General features: G+C 48.7%; 1 protein-coding gene across 1 annotated transcript; it reads left to right on the plus strand.

Annotated features, from left to right (window-relative positions):
* The first annotated feature begins 1,160 nt into the window (after positions 1-1,160).
* ACKR3 (atypical chemokine receptor 3) lies at positions 1,161-3,661 on the plus strand. The gene has a single exon (XM_066322383.1). The coding sequence runs from the start codon at positions 1,713-1,715 to the stop codon at positions 2,805-2,807; it is 1,095 nt and encodes a 364-aa protein (XP_066178480.1). The 5' UTR covers positions 1,161-1,712; the 3' UTR covers positions 2,808-3,661.
* Positions 3,662-10,556: the final 6,895 nt, after the last annotated feature.

Raw genomic sequence — 10,556 nt, forward strand, 5'->3', positions numbered from 1 at the left:
GAAAGCCATAGGCCAGATCTCCTCGCGGGCCAATTTGGGCCTGTTTGTGGAGAGATTTGATCTTCCCTGAATGTGTGCACGGCCCCCCTCATTGTTAGTGCCACCAGCTTCCCCTCTGCTGGGACAATGGTGCCTTGAGTCCTCTCGGGTAATCTCCCCACTTATCTCCCTTCTCTTCCGTAGCCTCTGTCCCTGACAGGCAGGAGGGTGGGAGCTTTGGGAAGAGCCAATTATGCAGGAGGAGAAGGAGAGGTGCTGTGTCAACCAAGGTCCCTTTTAGGGGAGAGAGGGTGAGAAGAGACTATTCAACACATCCAAACTCTTCCCTGCTTACCTCTCCTCTGTCCTCCTGGAAACCCTGCCGAGAGATCCTGTGGTGGGCTCAGGTATATTTGGAGATCCCCTATTGCTTTCTGGTCACTTGGCCACACTGGCTTTGGCCCAGGCTGGTCCTTCTCCTTCTGGGGCTGTGGTCATGGGGCAGAGCAAGGTGACCATTGCTGGGGATGCTGGATGTGTCCGTGGGTGGGCTGGCTGACCTGATGGTTTAGCTCAGGTGAAGCTATGAGGGAACAAGGATCCATCCCTTGGAAACCCACCTCCGCAGCTTTATTTTGGCATCCAGTCCCAGGCTGGATCCTGCGCTCCAGAACTGGCCTGGCTGAAGCATGGAGGGCACAGGCCTGTGGCTGGCGGTGGTACTGAGGGTCCTGTGAGGGTCCCAGGGAGGGGGACAGCATTTTTATGCCACCCCAAAAGCGAAAGGGCAATTAGCAGCCCCCGCTTGGGGTTTTGTGTGAGGCATTAAGGTCTGATGGGTCTTTTCTTTCTGCTGGTGAGGAAGTTAACAAGTTGCTTTGTCCACTGCTTGCAGGTAAAAAAAAGCACTGAATAGGCAGCAAAAGTAGATGTAGAAAAGCAAAAGGGTGGAAAGGAGGCAGTTGTGGAGCCAGCCATGATGGGGGCGGGGGGGTGCTTTGAAATCGAACCACTCTTCTAAAAAGAAAACTTAAGCTCAGCAGATCTACACAGCAGTCAAGCTGGGATGATTTTTCTTTTCTCAATGCTGTGTAATAATTGTTAATGTGGGGGATACTTTGTAAAATAGAATTGGAGGGAAGGGGGGAAGGGAGGATGGGAGCAGAATTTCTATGTAAGTTTGGATAGAGGTACAAGACCCCTTAGTTCCCCACTTCTACTTAATGCAGCTGTAGCTGGGCTTGACAAGATGCTGACCAGAGCCTGTGGTAAATGTTTTACGGTACCGTGTATCAGCCAGATCAATTCTACTGTGCTTGAGGGAGTGCAGATAAAGTGGCTTAAAGATTCCCCTGCTGAAAGCGATAGGACCATCATTTATGCCGGAGGAGACAGATTTAGTTGCCTGACATTTATTTGGCCATGGTGTACTTTGCAGATTTCACACCCGGGGACGATAGCCAACCTGATGATGTCAGATGTGAGCTGGAAAAGAAGGAGAAATCATGCGAAATCTGGTGCTGCTCCTCTTTAGCCAAGCAGATGAGTTGTGCTGAGTGTCTTGATTGTTTTAGTCCGTGGAGTGCTTTAATGGAAGGTGCCCGGCAGGAGCGGGATGTTACTGAAGCAGCGTGTCCCTGTACGACACGGCAGCAGAAATAGCTCCGTCATTTACGTCATTTCTTTCAATCTTGTTTTGCCTTTAGGTCGTTTGAAGCCCGATCTGAGCGACCATGAGCGCGCTTGACTTGACTTCCATCCTGGATTTCCTGGAGACGGCCAACTTGACGGAGATCAACTGGACGTGCAACAGCGGCGAGTGCATCACAGTGGATGCGACAACATGCCCCGGCACGCTCAACAAGAGTGCTCTGCTCTACACTCTGTCCTTCTTCTACATCTTCATCTTCGTCATAGGCCTGGTGGCCAACTCAGTGGTGGTGTGGGTCAACCTGCAGGCCAAAATGACCGGCTATGAAACCCACCTGTACATCTTCAACCTGGCCATCGCCGACCTGTGCGTTGTGATCACCCTTCCCGTGTGGGTTGTCTCGCTCGTCCAGCACAACCAGTGGCACATGGGGGAAATCACGTGCAAGATCACTCACCTGATATTTTCCATCAACTTGTACAGCAGCATCTTCTTCCTGGCGTGCATGAGCATGGACCGCTACCTCTCGGTCGCCTATTTCACCAACTCCAGCAGCCGCAAGAAGAAGATCATCCGCCGCTGCATCTGCATCCTGGTGTGGCTCCTGGCCTTCTCCGCCTCCCTCCCAGATACCTATTTTCTCAAGACGGTCTCCTCCAGCAACGAGACCTACTGCAGGCCCGTTTACCCTGAAGAGAGCTTCAAGGAGTGGTTGATTGGCATGGAGCTCATCTCCGTGGTGCTGGGCTTCCTCATCCCCTTTCCTGTCATCGCTGTGTTTTATTTCCTCCTCGCCAAGAGCATCTCGGCCTCCAGCGACCAGGAGCGGAAGAGCAACGGGAAGATCATCTTCTCCTACGTCGTGGTGTTCCTGGTATGCTGGCTGCCCTACCATGTGGCCGTCCTGCTGGACATCTTCTACAGCCTTCATTTCATCCCCTTCAGCTGCCAGATGGAGAACTTCCTCTATGCCACCCTCCACATCACTCAGTGTTTCTCCCTAGTCCACTGCTGTGTCAACCCCATCCTGTACAGCTTCATCAACCGCAACTACAGATACGAGCTCATGAAGGCCTTCATTTTCAAGTACTCTGCCAAAACTGGCCTCACTAAACTCATCGACGCCTCCAGAGTGTCAGAAGCAGAATACTCAGCTCTGGAGCAAAATGCCAAATGACTGCAACCCCAGAAAGAAACTTCTTGACTCTCTGACCTGATGTGGGTTTTTTGTGTGCTATGGTTTGTTGTTTTGGTTTGGTTTTTTTTGTTGGTTTTTTTTTTTACCCCTTCCTTTCAGTGTGCTTGTTATGAACGGGGCATGAATTCCAGCCTACAAAAGAGAGGACAAAGTGTAATTTAAGAGTAGGATCAGTTGCAAAGTGGAAGTGGTACCAAAATGAAAACCTTTTCTCCTCCTAGCCCAGTGTGGACTCCTCAACAACGCTATGCAAATGGAAATGACTTCCTAGCAGACAAAGCCATTGTGTACCATAGATAACATGGATAAGCTTCTCCTTCCACGTCTTGATTCCCTCTTGTCTCCTTGTATATGTTTATATATATAGTGTGTGTGTTGTATTTAAAAGCTCAAGACTTTATTTTCTGCCTCTTGGTGTACCTTATACAAGTGTATTTGAAAGTTAAATATATTTTTATCATGTATTTGAAGTATATTGCTGATGAGTGTATCCAGAGTGCTGTAGTCTGTGTGTTAGGTGGCCGTTTGGCCCAAAGAGGATGCTGATAAATAGGATGGAAATGATCTCTTGGGAGCATCCTCCCTGGCTGGCACACTTTACGGACCGTGGCTTTATGTGGTGTGACACCCACATGCTGGAGCATGAAATATATGTAGTGTAATATAGCTGCCATCATGTTAAAATTAACAGTATTGTCAGAGTCCTTAACTCCTACACCCCTTCTTCACCAGGCTGTATCCTCCTGCACAGAGTGAATGATCTTACTGCTGAGAGTTGTCTCTATTTGTAAGTTATTTTTGTAAAATAAAGATCTGAGAAAAAAAACCCTAAACCTGTGGCTACCAGTGGTTTGACTTGCCAGCCTTCTCCTCAGGAAAAAAAACATAGCCAAAAAGGAGGAATTTCAAGGCCGCTCTCTGTCCTTTGGTGCAGGAGCAAGACAGATGAGTCAGAGTTTTCCTGGTGTTTGGTGGCCAGAAAGAATTTATGGAGGAATGGGAGATGGCACTGGAGCATGGTGAGCAGGGAAGGGGTGGGAGGAGTGGGTCTGTGCTGGTGGGGAAGGTAAAACTGATGGATTTATAGGGTAAAAGCTGCTAGGAATGATGAAAAGCTGTGTTTGTAGCTTAGAAATAAACACCGGGAAGGAAAATACGGAAGTGTGCAGATGGAGCGGATATTTGGACTAATCCAGGTTCAGCCCTCTGTGGTTTTTGCTGGCGATGGACTTGGGGGTTAGCGGTCCTGACAGCACTAAATCCCTTTTTATCTCTTCTTCCCTTTGTTCTGGATTTGCAGGGCTGTGGCGTCCGAGTGTGGGGCAGGATCCAGGCGCTGTGGGATGCCTGAAGTGGATGGAGCTTTAAGCCAGCAGAGGAACTTGAATCATGGTGGTGTTCACCTCGGGACAAGGTATTAATGTCAAATCAGTGATGTCTCCCAGCCGTGTTTGCTGCTCCATTTAAATTCCTGTTCAGTTCAAGCATGCCCTCATCCCTCTGCGATCCCAACAGCCAAACAATTTGGGAATGACTTCATTTTGTTTTGTTCTACACATTACTGCCTCCTCAGAGGTCGACCTGTAAAAACAGATGTTAAGTCTGCCATCCCTTCCTCATGCTGGTGTTGCTAAAAAAGCACCAGTCCTTTCCCAAGTGGAGAGAAATCCCAAAAGAAAAAGAATTTCTGTCAGGGTGGAGTGCAGGCGTAGCTTTTTGTGCTGATGCTTGTTGTTCACTGTGGGTATTTTGAGCTGCTTCCTTGTAAACCTTAAGATGCTGCCAAACTGCAGGGAAAGTTCTCCCTTGTGCTGACACTTGAACTTGGTTAATGCTGAGAAATGAATCCCCTGCTGTAGCTGGGCATTGCTTCCCTTCCCTCAGCATCGCTGTGTGCAGCTGTGTGTCCTCCCCAAAGGTGCTGGATACAGCTCTGCCATCCTGCTCCTGTCCACCTGTGGGGTATTGCTCATTTTAGAGCAGCGGAACCTGAACTGAAACAGTTCTCTCTCAGGCAGAGGGCTGTTCTCATGTGGTGCTGAATTTTTTTTTTCTTCTTCCCCTCTGCAGTTTTGTATTCTCAGAGCGGCGTCAGCCTTGCACACAACCCGGGTGGTGCTGAGTGTTGGGGAGATCCTGCAGAGCTGCTGCTTCAACCGCGCTGATAAAGTCTCCAGGCCTCTTCCTTGGGGAGGCGAATCGTGGTGTGATGGTGCCTTTTCCAAGAGCAGGGTCAGACAAGGGGCAGGGAAAGGTCAGGACCGAGACCCTTGCTTGTCAGTACTGTGCACGCATGGATCCTTTCCACCTCCTTGATGGGAAAACCTGGAGCTGAGGACTCGCCTTGTCCCTTGAAAGGACAAGTGGGGCTGGGAGGCAGCACCCCCCACACCAGCAGTTTGGGAAGTGGGAACACTGTTCTCCCCAGCGACTGGCAATGCTGAGTGCCCCCGAGATGGCCATCACTGTGGGAGAGGGGGAGTAAGTGGGCAGAGGACGGGAAATGGGTGGAGGGCAGAGCAATGCAGGGGGGCAATTGTGTATTTCTCTTTAGGGCTTCGGTTTCATTCTAAAAATCCTCAAAATCAAACTAGCAGAGGTGTAATAGCTAAAAACTTGTCTGTATTCTAGGAAGCTTTTCTGCTGTGTGACACAATACTCCAGCTGGTTTGCCCTGAGACCAAAGTGTGCATCTGGAGTCCCTGGAGAATGAAGTGAGGGAGTTTATCAGCAGATAGCAGGTGAGAGAAAACAGGTGTCTTCTGTCATGTGACTGTGACTTAAAGGGATTGATGTGATGGCTGCTGTCACTTTGTTTGGCCCAAATGTCCCGAGCCTGGAACTTGGGGTGTTCAGGAAGAATTTCTTCACGGAAAAAGTTGTTAAGCTTTGAAAGGGACTGCCCAAGGGAGTGATGGAGTCCCCATCCATGGAGGTGTTCAAGGCAAGGCTGGATGTGGCAGTTGGTGCTCTAAGCTGGGTGACAAGACGGGGATTAATCACAGGTTGGTCTTGGTTGGAAAAGACCTCCCAGACCATCAAAATGATTCTGTGATTCTGTTTTATGAAGGGTCCCTGCTTCTTCCTGCTGTGGCTTTGTGGCTTCCTGTGCCTGGGGACCTCCCTTGTTCCTCTGGCACCTGCTGGTGTCTCTGGGGATTCAGGTCTTGCCTTTTCCAGGAGGCCAAATTCACTGTGTTAAGGCTTGGCTGAAAAAATGAGTACAAACCAAACATAATCTATAATCTTGAGTGAGTCCTCCTGCTTAACTCTTGGGCTTTCTGGTGAAAGCATTTCCCCGTGCCTCGGAGGCAGGCACTGAGCAAATAAAAATACACCTGCTCCGTGAGAAAGGCTTTATTTCTCTTCTTCCATGGAAAGTGCAGTGCTGCTTTATTGTTCCTTAAACACAGCTTTCCTTTTTATGAGCCATAAGTGACGTTCAGGTGCAGCACAGTGACTTTAAATCAGCTCCTCTGGTGTTACTCAGATAATGTACTGTAAGAAACACCCAACTGGCCCCTTTCTCCTTGTGCTAATTCATGGTTTCAGTGACTTTAGGTACTCTCCTTTCACGAGTTCACTGAGCATAAAAGCCAGTTAAAATTCCTAAGAAGCAAGAAATAACTCAGCTGTGAGCAATATTGAAGCACGTGGGGGTGGGGGCAGCACTGCCAAAGCCCAGCTCTTAATTCTGAGAGTTTCTTCACGAGAAGAGCACAGCTGGCACTTTAAAAAGTGAAGGGGTGTGGGGCTGAGCAGGGCATGATGTGGTGGGGATGGGTTTGGGGGGTGAATTGGTGTGTGCAGAGCCCAGGGTTTGCTTTTAGCCTCCCTGCTGCATTAGGATGTGTGGCTGAACAGCATCTGAGCCAGAGTCTGCTCCGACTTACACCCTGGATTTACAGTAAGATAATGCTGCCGACTTAAAAGGAGCTCTCTGGGATTTATAGGGCTTTTTATAAGCAGGATCAGGAATTTCAGCCATAATCCTGTGCAAATGTATGGGTGTGAGTGGCGATGTGTGCATCTGCATGGCTAATGCAGAGTAATACCCATGTCCAGCCAGAACTCAGAGATGAAATCACAGCAGCACAGCACAGGATAACCATGGCAGTTTGCTTCCACAAAAGTACTTGCATTACAGGGTTATAATGGGATTCAAACCAGGCTCCAAAAGATCCTGGCATGGATAAGCCAGCTGTAACTCTGAAACATGTGGCTGTCTTTCCAACACCCACTGTCACGAGAAAAACCAGCCTCCTTCCACTTTGATAGCTGCTGTTTGAAAGCAATTGTTTTTTGGTTTTGTTTTTTAATAGAAGTCTTGATCTCTTTGTTTTTATTGTGGGAAATACACGCAAGGCCTTAGCTAAAGGGAATGCTGTAACTCCATAGTGCCGAGGAGACACCAACATCCCAGCGATGTGAATCCAGGGAGACCCTTCAATCCGAAAATACTGAGCACGATGGCAGTGGAGTGAGCATCAGAGTAAGGCTTTGGCGGGGTTTTAACTTACTAAAGAGGTACAAGAAAGCACTGGGAAACCAAACAGACCCTCTGCAGATGATGCTTCTTGTCATCTTCTGGTTTGAAGCCAGCTCTGATGATGGATGGTGCCTCTTGCCTTTAGGTTAAGAAGGGGAAAAAAAATCCAAGCCCCTCCCGTGTTTGCTGTCTGTACAGTGCTATTTCCAGACTAAAGAAAAAGAGTTAAATTACATTTTAACAGAACAATACTGACAACAGCAAAGGTCAGAAACTTTTACGTAAGGTCACCCTATCGATTGCAGCAGTGAAAGGAGAGACATCAAATACTTGGCCATGAAAGGCTGAAAAGAAGTAAATTCAGCATGAGATATTGAAACCCAAGCCTCTTTCATATGTGGCAGAGCCTCTGACATAGCAGGTTTACTGTTCAAGCTGAGATATGTTGCCTTGCCAACATATATTCTGAGTTACCCAAGCAGATTAATGTTTTTGCAGTGGTGACTTTTCCCCCTTTTTTTTTTTTTTTTTTTTTGGGGGGGGGTTGCTTTTCTTTTTCTTTCAAAAAAGAAAAAAATTGTTGCAGAAGATTTCAAATCTACCTAGGAAATGACCTTAATCAATTAGTAGTTCCACCGATGAGTATGAAAACTCAGATCTTTCTCTTTTGCTTTCTCTGAACATTGTCTTGGCCGCATTGAGCAGGGTGACCAAGTCACAGCTTGAGAGAAAAGTGTGTTTTGTTTGTTGTTTTGTTGTGAGGGTTTTTTTATCCAAGTGGCAGCTCTGTTTTGTCCAAAAGGATTGATGTGACTGACAAGTGTTTTGAATTTCTAAGCTCTGAGGTCTCCAAATGCATGAAAAGCAAATGACACACACATAAAAATGTAAATCTTTGGAAAACAAGCACCACTGCACACAAAAAACATAACAAGTTCTGCAAAAGGGTGACAGACGCTGCATTCATTCTGGGGTTTTTTCTTTCCCCTCCCTTTTCTTTTAATAAGCCGGTCTTTCTGGGCCACCTACAGGCACATTTGTGTCTCCTACAGTGGGGAATGGATGCACAATAAGGCAAAGTCATGGTTGTGCATCAGGGTGGGTCCTTTCTGCAGTTCCCATCATCACCAGCTCGCTGGGATTCCTTCCTATCAGCTCCACGTCCATCGGGGTCGCTCCCTGGATCTTGATCCAACAGGCACATGGCACCTCGATGTCCTCGTTGTTTGGGGCTCGGGCTCTGGGAGTCCCAGGGGAGTGAAGCCACGGGGCAGGACTGCCTCCCACCTTGGGCATCCCTGGCAGTGCTGTCCAAACACTCCTGGAGCTCTGGCAGCTTCAGGGCTGTGCCTGTTCCCTGGAGGGCCTGGGCAGTGCCCAGCACCCTCTGGGGGAAGAAGCTGTTCCCAATATCCAGCCTGATCCCGCTCTGATAGAGCGCCATGGCATTCCCTCCTGTCACTTGTCACCACAATGTGGCCAGAAGGTGTGAGAGGGAAGGAAAGGCACATCTCTGGTCTCCCAAACAGCAAGCTGGCTTCTCCCTTCTCCCCAGGCATCTCATCACAGTCTTGTCACTTACTGTCCTGGGTAAAGACTGTTTGGTTCAGGATTATCCATGACAACCATATGGAGTTACTCTAGAGAGTATTTTAATAATTTTTGCCTCTTGGTAAAATATCTGAGACCAGACCACCTGGATGTAGGATGTGACTCCACAGAGCAGCCTAGGAGCCCACTGTGGCATCGCCCTACTCCCTCCTGGCTCTTTGCCCTTGTGGCAGGATCCAAGATGTGGGAATGCTGCACTGTGTGGAGGAGCCCTTGATGACACAATCTGGAGCTCTTGCCCCAACTCAGCCACCCTGTTCCAGGGCGTGCTGGAATCTCAAGGTTGTGCCTTTGATGGGTGGCAGTTTTCTAAAGAGGAGTGGTGGTGGGGAGAGAGGTTTTCTTCCCATTTCCCGTTGTGTCTGGCCTGGTGAATGCCACGTTTTGGTTGAGGGGTCTGAGAGAGCAAGGGGAGCAGTCAATTGGAAAGGCTGATCCTGCAGCTTCCCCTCAGTTCAGCTCCAGTGCCTCCTCACGGCTGCTTTATGGGAAGTTGGCTGGCAGAGGAGAATCCATACCATCCCTTGCACTCCGTCCATAAAACACCAGAGTGTTTTGGATTCCTGCTTCCAGGAGAGAATAGCCTTCATTGTACTCCTGGAGAAAAAACAGGAGAGGGAGAGGGAGACTCTTTCCCATGCACACTCTAGCTCCCTTGGCTGAGAGGCAACTTTGCTCACCCATGTTTGATTTTTGGCATTATTCAAAGCTTTCTAAACCTTTCCTGAGTTCTGTCTGTCTGTGGAGCAAATGCCAGGCATTCTCTGCTCAATCGAGTTACAGGATGAGGGTGATGGAGCCTAGGAGCTCCCTGGGAAGTGATGGAAAGTGGATTTTTCCATCAGCAGCCCTGGTAGGTTGCTGTCTTCACTGGGCACCTCAGCTCCTTTGCACACTGGTGGTCTCCTGGCCCTGCTTCTGCCAGAGATTCTTCAGGATGAAAGCCTGGATTTCAGATTGGAAACTGCCAGACAGGTGAACACCCTGTGTTGTCTGAGAGGGGTGGCTGCTTGGCTCAGCCCCTGGAAGTCTGGATGGAAACCTGAAGTGCATTAAACCTTCTCCAAGAGCAGGGAGTGGGGGAATGTTCACACTTTGAAAAGCTTTCTGAGCTTTCTAGTGTCTGCTGCTTCAGTCAGGGCTGGAATCCAAAAGTGCAAAGGCCCATGAAAGTGATTAATAAGGAACAAAAACCAGACCCTGAGATAGGTTCAGCTCCATGACAGCTCTGAAACTGTGGGCTTGCAGCAGTCTCATGTTTTCCTCAGGTAGGTTTGCTCTTGGAGAGCTGGAAATCCATTTTCACGCTGCATTCACTTCCAGGTGCTGTTTGTATAGGAGTTAGGAATGTCTCCAGGTGTGAAATTTCCAGTGTCTGCTGGCATCTGTGTCTTATACTCCTTTATGTGTCTGGAAAGCCTGGTCCAGGCAGTTTGGGGAAGTGAGGGGGATTCACCTGCAGGGTGAGTAAGGGCTCCTGTACACGTGGCCTTCTCCCTGAGCTGCCCATAGATCTGGTGACAGTCTCTTTTCCCTAAAGTCTGTGAGAAATTCCAAGACACCTCACAGCCTGGATTTCTTCCTAGGAAGTTTCTTGTTTCCCCTCCTGCTCTGAGAGACCATGGCTT

Source organism: Sylvia atricapilla, chromosome 7 (genome assembly GCF_009819655.1).
Source record: "Sylvia atricapilla isolate bSylAtr1 chromosome 7, bSylAtr1.pri, whole genome shotgun sequence".
In the NCBI taxonomy this organism is placed as follows: Eukaryota; Metazoa; Chordata; class Aves; order Passeriformes; family Sylviidae; genus Sylvia; species Sylvia atricapilla.